The sequence below is a fragment of the Sphaerodactylus townsendi genome, linkage group LG06, assembly GCF_021028975.2.
Source record: "Sphaerodactylus townsendi isolate TG3544 linkage group LG06, MPM_Stown_v2.3, whole genome shotgun sequence".
NCBI classification, from domain to species: Eukaryota; Metazoa; Chordata; class Lepidosauria; order Squamata; family Sphaerodactylidae; genus Sphaerodactylus; species Sphaerodactylus townsendi.
This window is the reverse complement of record NC_059430.1, coordinates 84,736,715-84,763,412: the sequence shown is the minus strand read 5'-3', so window position 1 is coordinate 84,763,412 and position 26,698 is coordinate 84,736,715. Positions and strand designations below refer to the sequence as shown.

General features: G+C 41.3%; 1 protein-coding gene across 1 annotated transcript; it reads right to left on the bottom strand.

Annotated features, from left to right (window-relative positions):
• Positions 1-306: 306 nt before the first annotated feature.
• Positions 307-24,910, bottom strand: LG06H12orf40 (linkage group 06 C12orf40 homolog). The gene is made up of 9 exons (XM_048501592.1): positions 24,888-24,910; positions 22,967-23,006; positions 21,047-21,182; positions 20,825-20,948; positions 18,614-18,680; positions 16,236-16,348; positions 13,258-13,775; positions 1,749-1,831; positions 307-918 (listed from the first exon to the last, which is right to left on the bottom strand). Exons 1-9 carry the CDS (start codon positions 24,908-24,910, stop codon positions 307-309), a joined length of 1,716 nt encoding a protein of 571 aa, XP_048357549.1.
• Positions 24,911-26,698: the final 1,788 nt, after the last annotated feature.

The following is a 26,698-nucleotide window of genomic DNA, read 5'->3' as shown; positions in this document are numbered from 1 at the left end:
TACATAGTTTCCTCTTGGCTTCTTGTTTCTTTTACAATAATGTTTTATCAGTGTTGCATATTTAGTTTGCAAATGAAAGAACTGAAGCAGTTATACAACTATCCAACACAGCATAAGCTATATTTAAGCTCACTGAAATGGATGGCCACTATTCATCATCAGTTGAAAACATGGGGGCTTTTATCATGTTTTACTTTGCATTGGGTGGTGTATGCCTTATTTTGTGATGGATTATGACTGAATAATATAAATGGTAAATCTGTCAATCAAAAGTCCCATCTTTGCTGTACTGGCAATTATATTTAGTCATGTTTCTCCATCTTTCATTATATTGATGTAATTTAGTATGCCTATGTTTATTTTGCTATGCTGTTTGAAGAACTCACTTTCAGAAGGCAAGCCTTTAACTAATACTGCACTACTGGTACTTGAAGGCTGAACTGCAACTCTATCTGCTGGGATGTTCTGCCCTCCAGTGGTTTCTATCTTGCTAGTGGAAGTGACAATTTCAGCACTATGGACAGAGGACACCTCTTTTTTGCAGCTGCAGGCCTGTATTATATCACACTGCACGGCCACATCAGATTTTTCTATTTCCCAAGCACATTTCTCTGTTTGGGACCAAGTATTGTGCATTGCCTTAAAATTCACAGGCATGTTTTTAAATGACCCATGTGATGTGATTTTCAGAGGAAGAAGTTTATCATCTTTTATTAGATCAACAGTCAACTTTACCTGGGGATGAATGTTGGCTTCGTCTTTAGTTACAGAATCACAAAGAATGAACGGCATGTCCGCTGAGCAACAGCTGCATTGTGACCTTGGGTTTCCTAAAACTGCAAGTGGGTTTCTACCATTTCTTGGAATATAGTTTCCATAACAGGATGACATATTTCCATCTTGATCTTCCTCTGCACGCTGCCAAAATAGATTGTAATCAATGTTCCTTTCTGTATGAATGAATCACTACTATTGTTAATTTTACATAGAAATTATTTTTTCTAGTCATATGGCCTTGGAAAATTCAACCCCCTCACTGTTATCCTAGTTTACTTGTACAACAGAACAGAATCATATGCCCACTTCTAATTTGCAAATCTAATCAAACATTTTTATCCAGTATTACCATGATTCAGTGCAATGGCCTAGATTAATTTATGATATATTACCTTTAATATATAAGGTTACATAAGAACCCTGCTGGATCAGACCAGTGGCCATCCAGTCCAGCATCCTTTTCCCACAGCAGCCAACCAGTTTACTGGAGAGCTAATAAACAGGAAGAAAGGCCAAGGGCTCCCCCTAATGTTGGCTCCTAGCATTAGGGTTCAGAAGTTAACTGCCTGTGAATATGGAGGTTTTGTCCCCTGGCTAGTAGCCATTGATGGACCTATCCTACATGAATCTGTTTAACCCCCTTTTAAAGTCATTTATGTCCATAGCCTTTACTACTTCCACTTAAGTGAATTCCACTATTTAATTACTCATTGAGAAGTATTTCCTTTTTTCTGTCCTGAACCTATATATATTGTCTATCAAGTAGAGCTCAGCTTGTAGTTATTTGGACCAACCCATGGAAATTCTACTTTTGTATGCATTTCTGATAAAGAATCCTTCTGTACAATAAAACACTGCATGAAGTAGAAAATTACCCAGCCAGTACATTCTTTCATGAGCTATTACAGCCAGAGTTTGATTATGAACTTGTACAAATAATTCAAGATAAGGCAATTTTGCCTGGGCTTTACCTCATCAGATGTCATACTAGCACATCTCTCTGTTGGCTCTGTAGAATAACTGGGGGACTGGCTGCTCAGCTGCGATTCATTGTCTGTGGAGGGGAAAAAGCCAACCTGTACAGAGAAACTCTAAGCACCAAAAATTCTCCTAAAATATTGACCCTCTGTACAAGTTTTTCCCCCTCAGATATGAAGCAGTGAAGCTTCTGAAACAAGAGGAGTTATATAGAGAGGATTGGAGCTTCCTCAAGGAGAGCAGCCATCCTTCTATGGCAGTGGTGGCGAACCTATGGCACGGGTGCCAGAGGTGGCACTCAGAGCCCTCTCTGTGGGCAAACGCAGAGCCCCCCCACACACACACACATCTAGGCTGGCCTGGGCCACTGGGCTCGATTATTAGCATTAAACCTAAGACCTAGTTTTGGGGAAGCAGTGTAGGTAACCCTGTTAAATGCTGTTAGACCCCACTGATTTTCATGCGAAGAACTAAAGTGCGATCCTCTACCTGGGAGTAAGCTTGGTTGCTGGCAATGGGGCTTGCTTCTGAGTAAAACTTCCTAGGGTCGTGATTCACCTATTGGAAGAGTTGCAAGGTTGCTTCAAAGCAAAGCCACCGACTACCACCAAGCTAACTCCCGAAACGCACGCCTCGGAGCCAACCGTTTTTTCTAAACTAAAACCTCACTATTCAGATTAAATTGCCGTGTTGGCACTTTGCGATAAATAAGTGGGTCTTGGATTGCCATTTGGGCACTCAATCTCGAAAAGGTTCTCCATCACTTTTCTACGGTAAGGACCATGTGAGAGAGACACTCTAAGGGAGAGTTTGTCTTAGTGTCAGTGTCCAAATAACTGTATGTGTAATTCTTACCTGAGGGTAAAAAGTAAGATTTTTAGAAAAAGGGCTAGATAGCCAAACAGAACTGTGTAACAACTAAATGAAGTAACAGATTTATTTTGTCTAGTATCAAAGTGACAGTATCATCAGAAAGGAACAAAGATACTGTCCTGTCTGTAATTTGTTATTGACTAAAAAATTACTAAACAAAATCTTATACATAGTAGCTTCTCTAAAACCAGCTTCCTTTGTACCTGTATTTTTTTCTCCTTAATCCTTTGCTAGTTTAGCTCTTTTAAACTTGTTCCTGTAAATAAAATATTTCAGTTTCTAGTTTCTTCTTTACAAGCCTCTGGTGCCATTTCTTTATTTAGTTAAAGACAGAAAGACATCAGATTATTTTAGTTTTCTTTCAAAAATACTACCCTGCCTAACAGACAAGTGCTCTGGAAGAACAGCTAAAAACTATTTAGGTGCTTCTTAGAAAAATATATATAGGATAACTGAACATCCTCTCCACATGACTAAAATGTTTGTTCTGAAAAAGTTTCTCAGAGCTGTTCTGTCAGAGATTTGGAGGGAACATTTTACCCCTAAATTTTACCATCTAACTGTACCTTTACATAGGCAGTTGGCAGATGATTATGTGTGAGGGAGGCACAACCCCCCCTTGCTGAGGAGACTAGCGGGGTGCCTCTTTATAGGGGGCTTTAAAATAAAGGATTTGTTTTTCTTGACTCAAATGTCAATTTTTATTTTACATATTAAGGGGATAATTAAGACAGCTGGGAAACATGAAAGCAATACTGACCATTTTCCGTTGAAGGTAGTGAACTCTGACTGTGATTATTGCAAAATTCCTTCTCTGTCTTTTGGAAGAAATAAAGACATTAGTATAGATTCATATACAGCAATGTTTTTCATTGGATTGATGTTATCTTTCTACCATGGTTACAAGCATGAGAGTTGCTCATTTGTGAAAATGACCTCTCCTTTCCAACACTGCATGTCATACACCAAAAAAAGAGTCTACTGGAACTTGGTCTTCTAAGAGTTCAACTAAACTCTACTGTTGGTGTATTACAGAGAGAACCTCAAAAGAGCCAAGCCTGGTATGAAGAAGACCAAAGGTACACAACTTCTTTTACATTCACAACATGTTGAGAGGAAACAAATATAGTCAGGGTTTGAGCATCCATGTGATCACCCTCTGTCCCAGCTTCTGGTTGCTGCCAATGACCTGGGAGTCTTCTTGTTGGCCTCCACCGATCTGGGATGTTCCTCCACCCTGATCTTAGCCAGACAAGTTAATCTTTCATTTCCTGCTGGAATCAGTATCTGCCCCTTTTCCTGTTCTTTCCTGCCTTCACTTTCCTGCCATCTCCATTTCTACAGTGCTTTATCTTCCCCTTCCTGTTCTGTTTTATCTAGAACTCAAATTTATAAACTAAAGCAACCTGGGAGTGGAAGGAGAGAAGAAGAAGAAGAAGAAGAAGAAGAAGAAGAAGAAGAAGAAGAAGAAGAAGGAGGAGGAGGAGGAGGAGGAGGAGGAGGAGGAGGAGGAGGAGGAGGAGGAGGAGGAGGAGGAGTTTGGATTTATATTCCCCCCTTTCTCTCCTGCAGGAGACTCAAAGGGGCTTACAATCTCCTTGCCCTCACAACAAACACCCTGTGAGGTAGGTGGAGCGGAGAGAGCTCCGAGAAGCTGTGACTAGCCCAAGGTCACCCAGCTGGCGTGTGTGGGAGTGTACAGACTAATCTGAATTCCCCAGATAAGCCTCCACAGCTCAGGCGGCAGAGCTGGGAATCAAACCCGGTTCCTCCAGTTTAGATACACGAGCTCATAACTTCCCACGCCACTGCTGCTTCAACAGCAAGTTGAAATGCTGGTAAATGAGAGTAAGGAACATCTAACCTTCCCAGCTTCTCCTCTGTGAGAGAGACATAAAAGTACAGAACTGATTGGGAAGAGCAGCTGAGTATGTTAAGTGGAAAAAAATAGGCTGTTGGCTCAAATGAGATAAAACACTTTATGAAAGCTAATATTGAGCTGAGTGCCCTGTGCCTCCTCATCAGCACAAGCTTTGTATCTGGCATAAATCCTTGGGAATTTGCCCACTGATGAGTGGCAATTAGCCAGTCATCTCAGAATTAGTAATAGTTTCCCCTTTACAAGTAACTCCCCCCTAACAGCTGATTCATAGAATTCAAAATAAATCAGCTGCCAACTTCCTTACTTTCCATGACATTTCCAAATTCACTTCACTCTTACATATATATAAGCTCTGGCAGAAATCGCTTTGCATGGAACCTTTTATATTTTCACCATGTTGAGGTTGAAAGTGAAAGAAAATGTCTCTTTCTATCTCTCATAGGTTACACATAAAAGGATCAGATCTACTCTATGCACAGAACATCATAATTCCATTTCAAGGTGGAATCTGCCAAGAAAACCTGAGCTGTGCGTCTTGCATACTTTGTATTAATTGAGCTTATATTTGCATACTTTATAATTTTGAATTCTACTTGAATTTTGTTTCTTCAAAAATATTTTTAAGTGCTAGAAAAGGAAGAAGCAAACAGATACAAAAAACACAGGAAATCCTCCTGTCCAGGGGCAAGGCTGCCTCCCAGCAACCTGTTTCACTGCCCTCCTTGTCACAAATATTGTCCAGGCAGGGCTTAACAGACAGCTTGCCAGCCACTAGCAGGCCAGAGCAAAGAGTTCTCAGGAGGGAGGGAACCTCCTAAGAAGGATAAAAGGGAGGCAGGGCAAGAGGGAAGGAAGCTGGTGTGGTGTGAGGAGGACTCTGGATTGTGGGAGTGCTGTCAACTGCATGAAGGAAGTAAAGAACCCATGAACAGAAGCCAGAGTTGCATCGTTTTGGAAAGGTAACCGAGCCTATGAGGCAAGGTGGCCTGCCTTGCATGGATGGGCAGCAGAGAGACATTCACACTCACTCAGCTCTCTTCTGAATTTCACTGATATTGCCACCCTTCACAGCCCATCTTCTCAGCCATAAAGCTTTGGTTTAAAAAAATCAGAGATTCTCAAAATGCTGAATGCTGAAGGAGCAGCGGTGATGTAGTGGTTAAGAGCAGGTGTACTCTAATCTGGAGGAACCGGGTTTGATTCCTCGCTCTGCTGCTTGAGCTGTGGAGGCTTATCTGGGTAATTCAGATTAGCCTGTACACTCCAACACACGCCAGCTGGGTGACCTTGGGCTAGTCACAGTTCTTTTGAGCTCTCTCAGCCCCACCTACCTCACAGGGTGTTTCTTGTGGGGGGTGGTGGTCAGGGATGTAGGTATAGATTGTTATGGGGGGTTGGGGTTGGAGCCAAACCCCCATACGCCCCAAGGGCATGGCCACGCCTCCCCAAGCCCCACCCCTCGCTTAGCGCTTATAAAAGCAGCTCTCCGAGGCCGGGGACAGCAGACTGCCCTGCCCTCCCCTGCCCCCCACCAGCTGGGCTCCCAGCCAGCTGCTGGGAGTTCCTTCTGCCCTCCCCTCTGGGCAGAGGCATAGAGGGAAAATGGAGCCCGGTGCAAAATCTGAGCCCCCCCCCCCCCCGGCAGCCGCTGTGATGCTGGAATCCACCCCCAAACAGCATCACTTTCAATGGTGTTTAAACTAGAGAGCCCAAATTCTCCTTTTAAATCCACCTTAAAGGGAGAATCTGGGGTCCCCAGTTGAACAACATTGAAAGTGATGCTGTTTTGGGGTGGATTATCCCCCACCCTGAAACAGCACCACTTTCAATGTGGTGTAGTGGTTAAGAGCAGGTGCATTCTAATCTGGAGGAACCAGGTTTGATCTCCCCTGCCTCCGTCAGCTTTGAGCTTTGGAGGTTTATTTTCCGGTAGTCCAAGTTTTCAACAGGATAAATTAGAATTCATAATTCTATCAGTCTCTGTCAGCATGGCCAATTGGCCATGCTGGTAGGGGCTGATGGGAATTGTAGTTCCTGAACATCTGGAGAGCCGCAGGTTCCCTACCCCTGAATTCTGGGGAATTCAGATTAGCCAGTGCACTCCCACACACGCCAGCTGGGTGACCTTGGGCTAGGCACAGCTGTCTCAGCCCCACCCACCTCACAGGGTGTTTGTTGTGAGGGGGAAGGGCAAGGAGATTATAAGCTCCTTTGAGTCTCCTACAGGAGAGAAAGGGGGAATATAAATCCAAACTCTTCTTCTTCTTCTAAACTGAGGACTTCAGATTCTCCCTTTAAATCCATGCCGAACAATCCCTGAAAGTTTGGTGCTGCATAAACAATGCGCCCCCTGCAGGCCAAAAACCGAAAAACAGTAAAAATGATTTAAAAACCCACAAACGGGGGGGCGGAGCTTCGGACATGAATGGGGTTGAACCTGAGAACTTCCCCCTTACCTATGTCCTTGATGGTGGTGGAAGGATAAGGAGTTTGTAAGCCCCTTCGAGTCTCTTAAAAGACAGAAAGGGGGGATATAAATCCAGCTCTTCTTCTTCTTCAGCTATGTAGTCTATATTTATATAGTGTGATGAATAATTAAATGCACACAGAAATATATATAATTCACAACTCACACAGTCCAGATCTATTCATTATTAGACACCAGAGAACTGAACTTGTTTACTGTAGGCCTATTTGGCTGATCAGTAAAATAGCTGTGGCACTGTGCAACTGGTAAAGGACATAGAACTATCTGACAGTACATTCTTGCTATGCAAACCCTCCCAGTAATCCCATACTGTTATCAGAAGCCACCACATGGCTGTTGGCCTCCTACAGACCTGTAAAATCTTGTGCAATGTTCCATACCCATTCCACCTTCTGCAACACTGACTAAATAAGGAATTACAGGTGCAAATGGCTGGAGCTGCATTCAAACAAAAATCACGTCTCAGTCTACTGATGGCCGTTTCTGCATGGGCGGAATATGGCGGCCTGGGGACGGCAAAAACGCCATCCAGGCCGCCATCTTCGGCATGAAGAAGGCTGCATCGCGAGCCGCTGGGCCTTTACCCTCGCGCTACGCCCGCCCGGCCCCTACGCCAAGTATTTCTCTCCCCAGAGCGCTTGGAAGCGCTCTTGTTGGGGAAATGTCGGCTGGAAGCTGTTGCCGTGCGAACGGCAGCAGCTTCCCGGCGCTTCCCCCCCCACCCCCTCGCTTCCCTTACCTGCTCTCCGGCCCTCCAGCGCGTCCCTGGGGCCTGGGGACACGCCCCCCTGCTCTGCGACCCGGAAACCGGAGAGCAGGTAAGGCGACCGGAGGGCCGGAGAGCAGGTAAGGCGACTGGGCAACGGGCGCTTCAGCGGCGCTGCTCCTCGAAGTTTTTTTTTTTTTTTTCTGGGACCGGCCCGTGGACGGGTCCCAGCTGCCGCCGCCGGGTCGGCGTCGAGAACATCAACCCGGCCGCTTTCGCATTCGTGCGGAAACGGCCAATGATACTGAGATCCTTTTGCCTGATTATCAAAAGCCAAGACTAGATGTGTCACCACAATGCAAGTGTGCTGCTGAAAATGGCAACTTCACTTTGAGTTTCTTTAGGTTTGCTCATAAAGTGCAGTGTCACACAATGGAGTGGTAAATGCATACAGCAGGGAGCAGGGAGTGGTAAACGGATAACTCCATGATAACCTGTCATTTTCCCCTATAACTCTATACTATGGGCCGAGAAGAAGACCTTGACACAGGCATGTCATTTTTGGAAGAAAACCCATATTTTCCCATTCCAACTTTTGTGTTTCAAATTCAACCTACATTGGACACTGAAAAACACATGATGCTATCACCTAAAGCAAATGTTCTATCTTAGCTAGTAAGAACTTGGGGGAGAGACAGAGAGTAAAAGGATTTCAGTCTGGATGCTCCAAGGATAAGGAGATACTATGATTTCATATGCTGGTCATATTTTGGTGTTTCTATGGGCCAAAACCAGGAGGGAAGGTAGCACCTCATCAGATCTTGGAAGCTAAGCAGGGTAGATCCCTGTATGGGAGACCTCCAAGAAAGACTCTTCAGACGGACACAATGTCAGTCCTTTTATGCTTAATCATTTGCCTTGACAATCCCTTTCTGCATCACCATAAGTCAGCTGCAACTTGATAGCACTTTACACACGTACGGGCCAAACTGTTACTGTTTTTAAAGATTTAGGTCCAGGGCATTTTTTTTATCTCCAGACAGCTGGCAACACTGCTTTGAAGAGTTTCTTGCTGTCCATAGAGCCTCTGTTAGTGAATCCTTTGTGTGTTTATTTCATTCCATGTTTCAGCACAAAATAATGGCATAGTAGCAGGTGACAAAGCAATACTGAAAATAGGACAAAGTAGCCTAAAGCTGCTTCACTTTACACATAATACCTCTTCAAGTCCAAAGATATGGAAGTGATTCAGATTCAGTTCTGCTGGGACACCCTTCAGACTGTAAAACACAGAGCAAAAAGGTAACTTGTGCTGCTATTTCAACCTCTGATCCTCTTACAGATAACTTCCTCAAGCCCAAACTAGCATCTAAGATGAAAGCAGCCCCTCATATCAGCCTGCAGAGACCATTATTAAAATTGCTGGAAAGGGTTCCTAGGACATACTTTCTATGAGGGAAGTAGCATCTGAGGATTTCAACAAAGGTGCTATTGTCTCATGCATCCTACAGAAGGCAATATTGGACCTTTGATGTTTGGAATGCTCTGGAGACTTCGGAATGCTCTGGGTGGGAAAGAAATGTGGTTGGTGCAGCCTACATGAAGCTGCTGCCTAGCCAGCTTGACCCTCTCTTCCTTTTATTTATTTTTTAAAATTTATATAAACACCTCACCCTTCTGGGCCAGGAATCAAGTAACTTGATTTCTATAGTGAAAACATGTAGGAAAGGAAACATGGACATTAGGCTTCAGGTTTAGAAACATAGATGGGGATCCCCCTCATCTCTTCCCCCTCATCTAGCCATCCCTGAGCAGAGGGTCTAGGAATCCTCGATGCACTACACCAAAGAGGAGAGAGCTTCTCCAGACAAACAAGACAACCTAACTGTAGCGGAAGGAGTTTGTCACCGGACACCTCCCTCTCCTTTTTTGGTCCTGCTTCATCACTCCTGGTCACATGAGAGGCAGATGAAGAAGGGAGCTATGGGGCTAAAAGAGACAAAGGCTATATTGTGTTTCTTGTTGCTTTTTAGAAGCATAGTCAAGAAGAGAAAGATTGCTGATCACTGCTTCAGGTCTAGTTTTTTTCTTTTCTATCGATTTCTTTAGCCACAAAGTCCTGTTTTCCAGATGCATCAGTGAGAGACATCATTTCCTATGCACTCATTACCACCATTGCAGTTTGATTGTTTGTTCAATCATATTTTTATCCCGTCCTATCCCAAAGGACTCAGGATGGGTTACAACAGTTAAAACACAATAAAACATTTAAATACAACATGAAACATTAAAACTATAAAACATTCTAAAACAATAGATTAATAAATAGTTTATGAAAAGAATAAAAGACTAAAAAGAATCCAACTGTCTTGTCTCCACGCCTCCCTCCTCCTCTCCCCTGTTCTGGAGGCCAAGAATTGCTGTTGGTGCCAGCTGGCTAGTTGGAAAAGGCCTGGCAGAACAACCAGGTTTTACAAGCCCTGCAGGACGAAGATAGTTCCCGCAGGGCTCTAACCTCAACTGGTAATTTGTTCCACCAGGCTGGAATCAGGGACAAAAAAGCCCTGGCTCATGTCAAAGCCAGCCGGATGTCTCTCAGGGCATGGACCGACAAAAGGTCCCCCCCTCGATGAGCAGAGGGGCCTTAGAGGGCAATATGGGGTTGGCCTCAGTTATGCTGTACTGGCCACGTGTGTTGAGGCTTCCTAGATGGTATCTGTGCTTTGGTGCCACAATAGATCTGACCAGCTTCCGCACTCTTGAATTCAAAGTCAGTGCAATTTATGGCTATTTCCCTCAGCGCTGCTGCAGAGGAGTGGCGGGCCTTGATAACACACCTAGCTCTCTTGCTGCACTATTTTGGGACATTTTGGTCCTAATAAAAGTTATTATGAGGATAGTGCTTTGTGGGGATTTTTTATTTTGGACCAGCACCTCTTTGTCATGCCCTTATATAAAGCAGTGGTGCGACCACACTTGGAGTACTATGTTCAGTTCTGGTCGCCGCATCTCAAAAAGGATATTGAGGAGATAGAAAAAGTGCAGAGAAGGGCAACAAGGATGATTGAGGGACTAGAGGACCTTCCCTATGAGGGGAGGCTGCAGCTTTTGGGACTCTTTAGTTTGGAGAGGAGGCGGCTGAGGGGGGATATGACTGAAGTCTATAAAATTATGCATGGGGTAGAAAATGTTGACAGAGAGAAATTTTTCTCTCTTTCTCACAATACTAGAACCAGGGGACATACATTGAAAATGCTGGGGGGAAGAATTAGAACTAATAAATGGAAACACTTCTTCACGCAATGTGTGATTGGTGTTTGGAATATGCTGCCACAGGAGGTGGTGATGGCCACTCACCTGGATAGCTTTAAAAGGGGCTTGGACAGATTTATGGAGGAGAAGTCGATTTATGGCTACCAATCTTGATCCTCCTTGATCTGAGATTGCAAATGCCTTAACAGACCAGGTGATCGGGATCAACAGCCACAGAAGGCCATTGCGTTCACATCCTACATGTGAGCTCCCAAAGGCACCTGGTGGGCCACTGCGAGTAGCAGAGAGCTGGACTAGATGGACTTTGGTCTGATCCAGCTGGCTTGTTCTTATGTTCTTTAAAACTTTTGTCTCTTAATGTATTGCCTGGGCAGGAAGCTTTCCACCTCAGGAGGACACAGTCAAAACAAAGAGAGAAGAAGAGTGATGGAGGAATAAAGGAGACACGTGAAGAAACAAGCTGAAGCAGAGCTAAGATAGAAAGACCATTAAAGAGAAGATCCCTCTGAGCTGACTTTCTACTTAGAATATGCTCACAGAGAAGACAGGAAGACAAATGGAAGGTGTCTGGGTACTCCCTCCCCAACTGGAGACTGAAAGATCAGTCTGCTTCCTGCCTCCAGGGACTGTTGATAAGAGAGTACCCAACCATTCCAAAATCTTCTCTCCTTCTCAAATGAACAATATGCTTATTTCACTTTTAACGCATTGCAGCTATTGCTAATCAACTACAATTATGCATCATTTGCTTTACTTCCTGCAATTATTTGCAGCAAGATAAACTATTGCATTAGAATTTGTTGTTCACTTTCAGTGATTGCATCATTGTCTTTAGAAACATACTGACTGAATTTGAAAAACTTTAGGCTCCCAGTCTAATCCAGATGTTTACAGTAAATGCAGCGCAGGATATAATAAAGCTTTCTAGCATACTTTTGAGATTTAGTTCATAACTCTATGTCACAATGGAGCCCTTCCTTTTGTAGCATGGAAGCATTTTTGTCCTCCTTTTTAATCATTATTTCAACTGTGTAATAGCTTGAGCTTTTTTTAAAAAAATTATTTCATTAAATCTGACACCCTGCCCTTTCCCAGTCAGGGCCAGACTCAGGGAGGCTACGTGTACAGGATTAAAATAAATGTCCAGTACTTAACTCCATGCACCAGATACCTTTTTGTTTTCAGTTTTAGAATCCATCTAGCATATGTACATTCAATTATAGACTTGTAAAGATAAATTTGTGCTTATAAACACAATTAAAGCTTACTTTTTCTTTAAGTAATTCTGCATGATTCCTGCTGTCTTTATGTTTTTATGTTGGCTGATAAATCCCCCTAAAATACAATAAAAAACTGTCAAAAGCAAATGTCTCCATCGCAATAACTGAATAAAATGGTTTAGCAACTAAAAAACATGTATACACCACTTCAGTGATGCATGACAGGTATGTAAACTCAGGATATCCTTCTCATAGAACATCTTTTCCATTAATTTCATTGACAGGATTTGATTCATGTGGGCATTGGGGCTCCCTAATGAAGTGAATGGAAAGATGCACATGAACAGAAACTTCACTGATGTATGAGCATGCATACAATATTCTGAATTAAGATGTCTATCTGCAATTATTGATAGCTTGGGTTCCGTAGTGATTAGTTAGTGTTAGGCTATGACTGAGGAGCTTCATGTTCTAATTGTCAGTCATGAAACTCATTTGATGACCCTGGCCTCAAGTTGAGCTTAATGGACTTGTGAGTAGAGGAGGAGGGGAGATAATTAAATATTCTGCTCTGAGCAACTTGGATGAAATGTGGTATAAAAATGTAATACACTACATTTGCCCCAATTCTGTTCTGAAGATAACATGCTGTGGCTGCTTGTGGGTGGCTCAGGCAGCCAACTTACTCGCCACAGGGGCTGCTTGTCCTTCCCTACATGGAGTGAAAGTTTCCTTTCATTTGGGGATGGGGTGGCCCTGACAAGAGGGGTGCAGGCCATTGGCCTGCTGGGCTTTTACCCTGTGACCTTAATGTCCAATTCATCCCTGCTTGGAAACAGTATTCGGGTATGGCATTGGGTAGCATCTACCAGCAGGAAATGCCCCACAGGAAATGCAGTGCATCATTGTTCATCCCCTTGAAGATCTCTGTAAGACACAGATCTTTCTTCTACTTACTCATATACACCTCTGTTGTAACAAAGCCATTCGGATAGCACTGTTTTCAGCCGCATTAAAATACAAAAGGACTTCCACATAGTTTCTTGTATCACAGGCTTACCTGTACTCTCAGAATCGGTAGTATCCTCATACTTTTCAGACAATATTAGAGGATTTCTGTCTTGGATATAGTAATCTTTCTGGTGATTCTTAATGGGGTCTTGATCAAGTGTACTAAAACGTTCTGTGTTCCGTGAGTAAATCTGCTCATGTGTTGTGAAAATACTTTCAAGGTCTCTCTCAGCAGGGCATCGCTTAACACAGCTTAAGATCTGAGGCATTTCTTTCACATTGTAAGGACTGCATGTGCCTGGGGTTTGATTTCCATCAATTGAATCTGCAAACAGCTGGTTTATAACATTTTTGTTAGAAAAAGAATAAGATTCTGAGGAAGGGGTAGCTGAAAACTGATGGTACTCCTCTTCAAACAACACAGCAGTGGGCTGGGTATCTTGGGTGGCATTCAACATCTCTCCATCATGCGTAATACCAAATGATGACTCTTCTCTGTTACAGTTCTTGAAATCGGTTTCTGCAGTCACCTTGGGAGACTTTCCATATAAGTGACTACATTGTGAACTAGAGGAGAAAAGAAATGGTTGTTTACATAAAAAGCCGGGCAAAATCAGAAATGATCATATTACACTATCAATATCATTGTCAACGTTTTAAAAACCATTACTCTTCACATTCACGTCTACATATCTTGTTCCCCTCTTTCTCAAGAACTGAGAATTTCTTTCAAGAATTTCTCCCCACAGCCATTGCCTTGTCTACCCCATCTGTAGTCCTATTGCAAACTCCCCTATTTTCAACTCCTCCCATTACTACTTAATGATGGTTGCCAATCTCCGGACGGGGGATGGAGTATCCCAGATAATAGCGATAAGGTCTGCTACGGTAGATAAAATGGATGCTTTGGGGGTGGGCTGTATGACATTATACCCACTGAAGTCCCACCCTCCTCTAGGCCACACCTTCAAATCTCCAGGAATTTCCCAACCCAGAGTTGGCAACCCTAGCCTCAATCAGTTATCACTTTCTGCCTCCCAGCCTCCCATTGCCACTTTTTACACTCCTCTTCTCCTGTCCCATGATCATTTGTATCCACTCATAATGCCTGCCTTAGTTGCTAGGCAATCAAACAATGTGGATGATGATCTTCAGAGATCTCTGATTTTGGCATTTTTAAAGCTCTTCAGTTGTTGAAGCCTTTTTTTTAATTAAAAAACAAATAAGTCTCCACCACATACTATCCAGACTTCATCTGAAAACTTGAGGATTCTCTCAGGTTTTCTGAAATGTCCCCACAATCTGTCCCTGTTTTTTTAAAATCCATCTCTGGGACCAAGTTCAGAAGTAATTACAACGATCGTGAAGTATATATGTTTTGAATTCAGGCAACTGTGATGAGCTAGTCCAACCACTGCATGTCACTGCTGCTCCATTTCAGTTCATGGTCCAGTCCAGAACATTGATGTCAGAGATAGAGCATTGCACTAGGGAAGCATGGATAGGAGTGATCCGCTCAACACTTGAACTTTCAGATTTTTACTTAACATATTACAGGCAGGAGGTCTGCAAGGAATCGAGTGTTGAGAGATCATTATAAGAATATACTGGCTGGCCTTGTTCATTATCTGCTCCTCTAGGAATCTGTAAGCATTCAGACATTCCAGGAGACTTGATTTCTCTTCCTGGCTTTCTCCTTTCAAATGACTTAAATGTTCTTAGCTTTTCATGCCCCAGGAACATATTATTTACTTTTTTGTGCCATGATTTTTTAAAAAAAATTGGTGTTTTTAAAAATTAATTTACATGCTCATATTTTCTACATCTCTAGGAATAATACACATAAGTGTGACCTTACTATACTATACTACTTAAATACTCTGCAAGGAGTTTATTCTTAGATGGCGAGAATTGGGGGGGGAGGGACAATTTGGAAATCCTACCACACTGTTTGGATGCATGCTTAACTATGTAAACCAGGGGTCTTCAAACTATGGCCCTCCAGATGTTCATGGACTACAATTCCCATCAGCCCCTGCCAGCATGGCCAAGTGGTAGAGCTGATGGGAATTGTAGTCTCTGAACATCTGGAGGGCCATAGTTTGAAGATCCCTGATGTAAACAATAGTAATCTCACTGACATAACATATTTTCTTAAGCACAACCCTTAGTCTGCAATCCAAATCCAATCCATGTTTAGTGCCACATTCCAGCGCCAGGAATGGGTGGTGGTGATGATGGTGACCCCACAATATGGGATCACCCTTCCACAGGACTAAGTGCCCTGGGGATGGCAAATCCACCAGCATGGCCGGCATGCCGCTCCCAGAAGAAGATCCCCCCCCTTTGGATGGAACTGCAAGTCTCCTCCCTTCCAAATTTCTTCTCTGAAGAGGCCTGAGCAGAGTGCTCCCTTTCCCCCAATTGATGTTCAGTCATCACTTCTGGAGCATATTCTGCTATCTAGTCAGTTCCATAGGGATTTTATCCTTTTGGTCAAGTCTTGTTTTGGCATATCTTGTGAGTGCCCTGAGTAGAAATCCCTGCTTTGTTTGTGGGTGTCCTGTTTTGTCCACCACCAGCAGCCAGATTATTGTTGGAAATAGTTAATAGAATGTAGAAGTAAGTTTCAAGTGACTTAACACATTTTTGTGTCTATAAAAAACATACGTGTGGAACCCAGTAAAACTTTAATAAAATAAGTTTCTCCAAAAGGGAAAGTTGGAACCTAATGATAATCTTTACTAATGGAAGGCACTGCTGTTAGTGGGGCAGAACCCGCTCTGCAGCCTCACTGGTATATTTGCAACAGGCTTCTAGGGAAAGGGACCTCCCCAGGGGACAGCATGAGGCTGTAATGAGAGAGTAGAATCAGCCAAAATTGCCCTCCTTCTGTTAGTTGAAATTATTGCTGAGATCCAGCCCAATATAATCCCACAATTTGGCATCCATTTCACTTTTAAAGAGGAAAAAAAATGAACCTTCCCTCCAGCTTCCCTCCTTTTGCAATATAAAATCCATGCCTACCTACTCAGCTCCTGGAAATACAGACTTGATGGTCTGTCAGCTTCAGGGTCTCTGAAATTCCTTTGCTGGCATGCTGTTTTAGAACGCCATGATTCACCATGTACAATGCTTGACTACGAAATTAATATTAACATATAAAATTCAGTAATAATATCTTTTGATCTTTAAAGTGAAGTTTGAAAATCTGAATAACTGTTTCACCAGATCAATGAGAAAAGGTCCCTGTTGTATCATAAGCCTTGTTTAAAGAACTGCGCTAAGACTACCCATATGAATTTCTATGCTCTAAAATCATCTTATGGGACCTTACTCTCTATGTCCCCGTCACTAGAAGAAAGGGGGTGGGGGTGGGGGGTGGCGGCTATTCCTTCTCAGTGGCAGCACCAAGGCTGTTGATCATATGAGTCTCTCAGCACCAGTATTTAGAAGATAGGCAAAAGTCATCTTGTTCCAGCAATCTGTTCTGCATTGTTCAACGAGAGCAGAACGTGACACTGATACATCATGTCCTATGGGAGATATACTGCATCTGTTTTACTTTTTGCATTTTTGAGGTGTTGGTTTTATTGTATGTCTTATCTTTTGGTTGTCAGACATTAAGGAATTATTATGTGAAAACAGCAGGACATAAAGGTTCCAATTTTTTTTAAAGGTACATCTACTTGGATCAGGGGCCATTTTAACATGCTCTATTCCAAAGTGTTTCTTTTCTTTCTTGATTAGGTCAGGATGTGTACTGTTAGTGCAGAACTATGGTTCCAAGAGAATGATTGTGTGTCCATTCCTTTATTTTAGTTGGAGTAGAATGTTGCAATCTCCATTCTTTAGTGTTTTGATCCCTCTAGGAACTAGATCTGACCTGTTTGCTCCAATCCTTTTGATTTTTCCAAGGAAATATTACCAGCAGCTCCCATGTTGTTATATTTACCCTTGGGAGAGGTTCAAAGAAGCTTTACTTGAAGTAAGGGAAGCCCCAATCTACAAGGTCATTTTAATGTAATAAAATAATGGAGGGAGAGGGGAGAGAGAGAGAAGAAATTGTGATCGATCTTCATCTGACAAGATTGTTCATGATTCTCCAATCCTGGATCATTACACTCTGGGGAAAACACTGTGTAAAATTTTAGAATGTAAATTGTTGGAGAGGATAGAATTGCTTGTGGTGTTTGTTTTGCTCACATCACCCCACAAAAAGTCTACAAACTTTAAATAGTTTTAAATAATTCAAATAGTCTTTTAGTTAGATTCATTAGGACAAAGTTGGAGAACCTGCCAGCCATGGCTGGTAATGCCCAGAGAAGAGAGTAAAGTTTAGGAACCCTAAAATGAGGCTGGGTCCACCAGGAAGGGTGGTCAGACTCCCAAGCAAGGAGTTGGACTTGTCTGGAGACAAAGTGCAAAACTTTGTATAGCTCTAAGAATAACATCTTGTTTCAGTGGTTGCTACAGCCAAACTGAGCTCTTAAACCTTGAACCAGGCTGAGATAAATCTAGACATACCAAACTATCCTGGGGCAAATAATGTTTTTAAAGACCACGTGCTACATCAAGTGTCTGGTTCATTGGGTGGGGACATGTCATATCTTTAGCTATATAAATTACAGTGGGGGTGGGGGCAGGAGGATGACCTGGATGGCCCAGGCTAGTGTAATCCTGTCAGATCTATGAAGCTAAACAGCATCAGCCCTGGTTAGTACTTGGATGGGAGATCACCAAGGAAATCCAGGGTTGCTATGCAGATATAGGCAATTGCAAAACACCTCTTGCCTTGCAAAATCTATGGGGTTGCCATAAACAGGCTATGACTTGATGGCACTCTACACACACATTCTTTTTTAACAAGTCAGAATAGCAAATAAGATAATCCCAGTGACATGAGAACAAAGTTACTTAAGGACAACCCTTAGTCTGCAATCCAAATAGTCTCATGGAATTATCTGTTAACAAATGCTGTTTAATAAGTGTTTATAAATGCTGCTTTAAAATAATTTTTTCAATGTGTAATGATGTTTATGAGTTTACAGTTTTGGGAAGGCAGCTGAAATGTAATATATAGCCCATCATTCATGGAATGCTTACCTGGGGCTCTTTTCTGTGCACTGGGATTGAATAGTGGGCTCTCCTCACGTTTCTCTGTTTACACACAAGGAGGCATGCACTCCTGTCTTGGAGCTTTTCTGCAGAGAACTCTCCCAGGCCTTGTTCCCTTAACTCTGCCCATCAAGTAATCCTTAAAGGCACAGATCTCATTATACCGGTAGTCAAGAATGCTGGCTTGGTCCTTTAAACTGCACTTACATTGATATTACTGTTCCAAAAATAATCTCCTGCCCCCAAATGAAAGAGACTTAGTAAGAGGATAATTACACATAACTTACCTCAAACCGTACGTTTTCTTTTTCTGCAAGATATTTTAGTCTGTTTTCTAGTACTTCTTTTTGTAGCCTAAGAATATGGAAAGGGGAAAATAATAATTGCTATTTTTCTAACATTATTCATGATTTGAGGATTTTCATCTTTGAAGGCTTGAGTAAGAGGTGCACTTGGTACTCCAAAGTTGCAACAAAGCTGGCTTTGAAAAAATAAAAACTTTTAAGTGACATATTAACCATGTTAGTCTGCTGCAGCAAAAATAACCAAACATATTATGGTATAATCTTTTAAAGACCAAACTAAATAACCTGTGTCAGTGGGTTCTCCAGAACTCTTCATAAGATGGAAATAAAACATAAAAAAGGTGAGGAGGAAAGGGGAAAATATATCTCAATCCATTATCTTTAGGTATTCTGTTTTGCATCTTGTGTAGGACCCTATAGATTTAATAAGCACTGAAAGGTGAGGGTATCATGTCGCACCTCTGGAACTGTGGGAAGAAGGGAGAATGTCAACCTCCAATTGATTAAGGAAAAGAAGTGGTTAATCCACAAGCTTCACAACTCTTAGCACAGAATAAAGTGGTACCCAAAAACTGAGGCAGAAGGAGAAGGGCACTATGCAACTTTCAGGGTTTTTATTATTATTATTTGTGGCTTTCTCCTCAGAGAGGAGAGATTTGTAGTATAATGTACAGCAAATAAAGGGGAAATATTTCTGCTTGTTAAAAACCTTATCCAAAATATACTGCAACCCTATCAATCTGGAAGGCAGTAAAAAAATGTACCGTATGCATGTTACTGAACGACAGAAAATCCTGAAAAAATATGGCATTATTAGGTTCTTACAATCACAAAGACAAAGATCTTTTTTCCCATTGTACTATTTTTCTCCAAATTTTGAATGTGCTTTTCATTTTTAACAGTTCAATAAATCCTTCAAACTGCATAACGGACAATAAATTTATTTTTTGGTCTCTCTTTGGGATCCTCCAGCCATTATCTCAGAAGTGAAGGCTTAGCTGTTAGTGCAGCAATCATCTCCAAAAACCAAACCCACCAAACCCAGCGAATTGCCTGTAAGGTCCCAACTATTCATAATGGTACCTAGTCAACCACTGACTGCATTTGCACCCCACTGCAGAGCCTCTGTCCATGCTAACGGACACCATTTTTAGTTCAGGAAGGAAACAGAATACTTTTTACCTTAACCTAACATTTCTGCTGGGAGAAGGCAGAACCAATGACACTTACTTGGCTGGATAAATAGAGACAAGCTAGGAAAACAATAAAAAATTAACATTAAAACCTCTAGGGTGGATCTTACTTTGATCCTACTGCTTCACTGAACAATGTTTACTTATTAATTTATTAAAATATTTAAACCTTACCTTTCATTTCGGCTGAAGTTGGAGGCCTTCCTCCAGTCTAAGCAGTCTTCCTCCAATCTATGGAGTACTTCAGGTGGAGGAATAGCCATTCAAGTTGGAGAAAGCTAGACAATGGTTGGATCCACCCCACTATCTATGCCCCCATGCTATTATGATAAAGTGATTAGAGAAATGAACTGGGGAGATCTGGATTCAAATCCCTAATTGGCTATGAAGAGTGACCCTGAGCCAATCACTTGAGCTCAAGCTGTAACATAACTTACAGAGCTGTTGTAGAGCAAAAGGGGAGAACTGGGAGTGCTGTTCTAAGCTCCATTGTGGAAGAGTAAGACATAAACATTGATAAAATATGAAAGAACAGGTCTAGGGTACTGTCTGAAGGCTTACAGTAACCTTTCTGAGGCTAAGCGAATCTGACCTTCTAAAAACCCTATATTCTACTAGAATTTTCTAGAAAGATGGTTAGAACTATGAGAACTTTTCCCATGCCAGTATTTGGTTCCAAACTAATTTGTAGACCACCCCTTTATGTCTCTAGTGTAAAAAAAAAGGGTAATGTCCCATAGTTACTATTTTCAAAAAGGATAGGAAAATTCTACAACCTTATTGTAAACTGGAGACACTTCATTTTAATAGACAAAGATATATAGAAGAAAGTTATCTATGGATTTTTGACTAGCAAATATAATTTAGGTATGTATCTGAGAAGTCTTCATTTCAGCAAATACTCTTGCAAATACCTGATGAAATTTCATGTCCATTTTCATATTATATTTATAGATCTATTATAAGTGAAAAATATTTCAAAGGATCACTATACATATACCTGTTCTGAACATCATTGAGGAATGGTTTTGGTGGTTCATGCTCTGGTGTTTTGGGGAGTTCTACACTGCGCCATGTCCCAGGAATTTGGTTAATATCTACATGAACTGGTTTTTTTACTTTGCCTGCAATAAAATAGAATTCAGAAGGTCTTTCAGTGAATTGAATAGAGACACCTTTTTTATTGTCAAAGCTTGTTAATTGAACTTACCATTAAACTCACCAGGCTGTTTTTTCTTGATGGATATCTGGTTAACAATATGCAGATTGAGGAGGTCTAAACTGACTACAGAATGCTTAAGGGGAGATGTTCCCAATACCGTCATCTTAGATTTCAGTCTTTTCTTTTCAAAAAAGTCCTATTATATTGAAAGAGACAGGAAAAATGTTACCCCATTATATATTTTCAAACCATAAATGGAGAACATAAGTTATATTTATATTTCACGCTATCCTAAAGCTTAAGGCAGCTTATAATTAAAATGTTATATTGATGGAAGGGAAATGCCTCATGGTTTGTGCAGGAAGGGAGGCTGAAGTCCAGAAAATAGACACCCAACACATTGCAAAAGTAATGCCCATCTCCGTTTCCTCAAGGACAGGAAGAGCAAATGTAGTAGTACTGATGGAGTTCCAGTAAATTTCCAGCTGCCCAAAGGGCTTTCAGTCTACAAAAATACCCTGATTTCTCTTCCATTCTTTGGCAAGGTGCTAGTGCTGCTGGCTGCTTCTCATCTTTTTCTGAATAATCCGTAGCATTAAATTGGACTTTTTCACTGCTGCTGGATGTTCATGTTTTCATTGAGCTATCCATTATACCGAATAAATCCTTTTTAAAAAAATCTGGTGATTTATTCTAGATTAAGTGGAATTATGTAACGCAGACTAATGATTTTCTTCATAATCAATAAAAATGTAACAGACTCTCCAAACCTAAATGAGAATTACTGCTTAATGAATATCACCAACAATGGACAGAATTAAGATGGGTGGAAACATCTCTCATTTAAGGCACAAGAAATGTCCAGGTCTCATAATTTTAGGGGCACAGGATCTCTGCAAAGACGCTTCTGTAAAGTCAATAACTTGTTAAATAACAACAGAAATACAGAACATATGCCAAGAGATGAGTGGGGGGGGGGGGTATGAACATTGGGTTGGATCCAAAGAATCATGAACAAAGGAGAGGGGACTAAGTTACTGTGGTGATTCCACAAATGCTTGCATAGGTGAGGAATTGACACAGTGCTATAACATAGAGGTTTCCTGCACTTTTATCTGCCCTTCTTCTCATTTATCGTCCCAACAGTCCTGATAGGTAGGTCAAGATGAGAGAACATCCTAGTCTTAACCTAATACCCTAACCTGCATGTTAAAGTGTACCTTTGGATCGAACCCAGTGAAAATAGATTTTTGCTTAAATTACAAATAAAGTACACGTAGACATTCTGCATATCTTACAGAATATTATTTTGACATTGTTTCTTCTCTGCTGGATCTAAGGCCAATTCTTGAAAACATGATAAAGAAAATGGGAAGTTGATTTCTGAAAATTACATCTCTCCTTTCCTCCCACAAAACAAAACTTGCTCTAAATTAAGCAATTTACAGTGCAATCCTAATCAAAGTTATACCCATCTCAACCTGTTGATTTTGTTTAGCACTTCACTGTTAATGGGTGTTTGTTCCAGTTATTTCAGGCAAAAATGGATTTATATACATTGTAGGTATGTAAGTAATTTTGAATGAATCTATTATACCAGTGGTGGTGAACCTTTGGCACTCCAGATGTTATGGACTACAATTCCCATCATACCCTGCCGGCATGGCCAATTGGCCATGCCAGCAGGGGCTGATGAGAATTGTAGTCCATAACATCTGGAGTGCCAAAGGTTCGCCAAAACGGTATTATACATTCAACTAGAAAGTCATGTGTTGTTCTTGCAGAATAATCTCCAGAGTGCTCTATCATGATAACCTTTGAAATACTCTTGACACCTTTGATTTATTTCCTATGGAACTCTTTGGAATAACTGACTCTGTAACTTTTGGTATGGAAAGTAGGGCAGTGTTGTCGGATTTGCTCAGTTCTGGGTGCCCAGTATGCAGATGAAGTATGTATAGATGGTTAAGTACTACGTACCTTCTGCTTTCTTCTCTCCTTGGTAAATATGATTCTTTTACTTGAAAGGTTTAAAAAGAAAAATGAATTTATTTTTGGAATCTTACAATATTTCTATAAATAAAATGTTTGTAGTTTAATACTGAATCATAATGAATTTTCAGCAAAGCTATTAGAAATTACATGCTAAATCCTCATTATTGTTTGCCAAGTCATTAGTTAGGATTATCCTGAGCAAATCAACCAAATGCATAAACTTCAATATGTACTGCACTCCAACCAATTAAACAATTTGAACAACTGACCAATAACCAAATTGTTCTCTGGAAACAATGCCACTAAAAACTGACATTATGCATTTATATATGTTTTCCAACATCTCTTGTCTATCGATGTCAAAATAAGCGAAAAAGAGTAAGAAAATCATACATATATTGTGCAAGAATATGTCTGTTGCAATAATAATACTGTAACTTCCCTTACAATTGCTCATATATCAATATTGCATAGTAACATTAATAACCATGAATACTGAAGACTTAACTTGAGTTTTTAGCATTAGCTCAGAGAGCGGAAAAGCTGTTGACATCCTGCAGCTAATGTATCATAATAGCTACTTATATTTTTACTAGGAAGTACTAGATCTAAATCTGCACGCTGGAGATTCATGACTGAATCTCCCATGTTTGGGTGGATTTTTAATTTAAATCAGCCACAGGTTTGGGGGAAGTTGCACTAAGGGAAACTTTTAAAAAATCCTTTACCACTGTGCTGTTTTCCTGATCTAAAAACAAGCACATAAACAAGTACAAGGGAGGCATTTAAATCAGGAAAATGACACTGGGGAAACAAGACCCTAGAGAACCTCAAAGTACTGTGCCCCACACACACTTCAATGAAGTACAAATAAGCAGACCCCTTGGAAATCCAGTTCAGAATCTCTCCTGTGTATCATTATATTCAGGACTCAGCCATTAAGCTTATGCTATTATATTAGGTAAATTTCTTTCTGTAATATTTTTCACATCAATGCACTATATGTCTGCCCATTGCAGATGCTGCAGGAGAGTGTAATTTATTTAAAACTGCATTGAATCCTGCTCCCCTTTCTTGTTTTTTTCCACCCATGTTCAATGGCAGAAGACATTTTCTTCCAGTCTAACTCCATCACCAGAAATGAGCCACACTGAGAAGAAAAATTAAACATAGTTTCTGTGGGGAGGAATTATGCTTTTGGGGTATATGAAGCAATATTCAAGACAAAGATGGGCAGATGTTCGAGTTTGTTCGAGTTTGCTTCAGAAGGCAGTAAATCTGTGTTCAAACTCCTGCACAAGTATGCCTGCCATCTTCACCCCGATCATGCAAAACTCTGCAGAAGTTAGTACTTCCCTGACCTAGGTTTTCCACCTCAGTGAGAACTAGGCCTTTGAAATGCGAATGTAGCCCTGCAGACAAAGTAATGGGAAACTGATTTAGCTCAGTTTTGTGTCATAGGTTCAATTCCTCCATCAATACAGGTAATTCTCCCTCAGAACTCCAACTGTGAGACAGAAATAATGATTTTGTTAAATTCTGCAGCAACTAAGTTCTGTAATGAATGAGTAAGAATAGAAAGAGTCAGACCTTTCAGACAAAGCCAGCTAAGGTGGTATGATGATTATCACCTCCTTCTCCACACTCCCCCCTCCAGACAGACATTAAAATGAACAGATTCCCTCATCACTCAGATGAGAAAGACTGCCCCACCTTTTTTGCTTCTTGAGCAACTGTAAAAATTTTAAAAGGTGGCAGACCTGACAGGAAAAAAAAAACCCTAGCAGTCTTAAATTGTGGCCTCCTTGGCTGCCTAATTCTGTCACAGAATTTGGTCAAAGGTTCAGCCTTCCTATTTCTACCTGACATGTCTTAGCAACTATGTATCTTTTCTAGCTGCACTCACCGAGAGCCACCGACCCAGTTCATTTTACCTCACCAAACAATACTGAGCACAGATGCGTGAGAGAGCAGCCCGCACAGACTGGACAAACTTATAGCCCATATTGGAAGCTGAGGTGAAAACTGCTCCATCCAGAAGGCACAGACTGCTAAGAAAAAGCCAGTGTAGCTCCAGTAGCCACTCTGGCACTTCTCATGGTCTTTCCCTGCCTCTCTCAGATTACGTTTTTCCTCATTGTAAGCTGTTCACTTCAATAGATAAATAAGGAAATAAAAAGGAGTGATATAATTATGCTGTCCTGAAAAACTGACACAAAGCTATCAAAGGGTCTGTCTGTCCACAATCTGTACATATTTCTTTCTCTCGTTATGTAGATATTATATCCTGCCTTTCTCCCCAATGGGATCCCAAAGTAGTTTGCAATGTAGTTCTCCTCTGCTCCTCCATGTTTTTGGTACAAGCCTGTAAAGTAGGTTAGGCCCAGAGAGTGATTGGCTTGAGATGAGCTACTTTGGCATAGATTGTTATACACTTTCCATCTTTCAAACTTTCAGATACATAGACATTTATTTACTGAAAACATATTTAGGCAACTGGGACCCAAAGTGATATCTTAAACATAGTTAGCCAGTAAGCTTAGAATAATGTAACTCTGTGCAGGATTGCATTGTAAAAATCATATAAATCACAGAATATTTAAAACAGCCAGCAGAAGCCTTAAATATGACATAGTATAATGTATTGTTAATGTGACAGACCAGGCTTGAATCCCTATTCCCCCATGAAAACTCACTGGGTAACCTTGGCCCAGACACTTTCTCATTCTATTCCTAACCTACCTCACAGGGTGGTTGTAGTAAGAATAGAACGGGGAATGCAAGAAGGATGATGTAATCCCCTTTGGGCTCCAATTAGGGAGAATAGTGGGGAATAAATATCAAACTAAATTGTACACCTCTGCCTTTATCACATTATAGAAGACATCACCAGTCTCCAGAGGGGCTCTTCAAAGGTTCTAACATACGCCTCTTATAACGTTGTAAAAGAGATGGGGCTTTCCTAATGAAACATGTTTATGTACTGTAAAACTCCCCCTCAGATTTAAATTTTAGCATTGGAGTAAAGTGGTAACCTCAATAATTCCCCCAGTGATAGGATCTGTGGGGGAATTTCTGCATGGTTCAGTCACTTTAGCTTGGTCCTTAGAGTTCTGAATGGCTCTGTTTGTTTTGTCTGGGTTGCCAAGAGCTATGATGTTCTCTGTTCTCAGGGACTGTATTGCACATCCTCTAAGGTTATAGAACAGTGATGGCGAACCTTTTCGAGACTGAGTGCTCAAATTGCAACCCAAAACCCACTTATTTGTCGCAAAGTGCCAACATGGCAATTTAACCTGAATACTGAGGTTTTAGTTTAGAAAAAACGGTTGGCTCCAAGGCATGTATTACTCAAGAGTAAGCTTGGTGGTACTCAGTGGCTTTGCTTTGAAGCAACCATGCAACACTTCAAACATGTGAATCACTTTAATTCTAGGAGGGTTTGTACTCTAGAAGCCAGCCCTCATCAGCCTCAACTGGAGCTTTACTTACTCAGGTAGCTGATCATGCTTTAGTTCCTTCCTAAAAAAAAAATCAGTGGGGTTTAACAGTGCTTCCCCCACATTAACGACTCTTCCTGTGCATCGTGCTCCACAGAGGAAGCCTCTGAGTGCCACCTCTGGGATACTCCGTGCTTAAGCAGGCTTGCCACCACCTGTTATAGAAAATACGTTTCCTCCCATGACACTGAATATTCTTTTCAGGCCTTTTGAAACT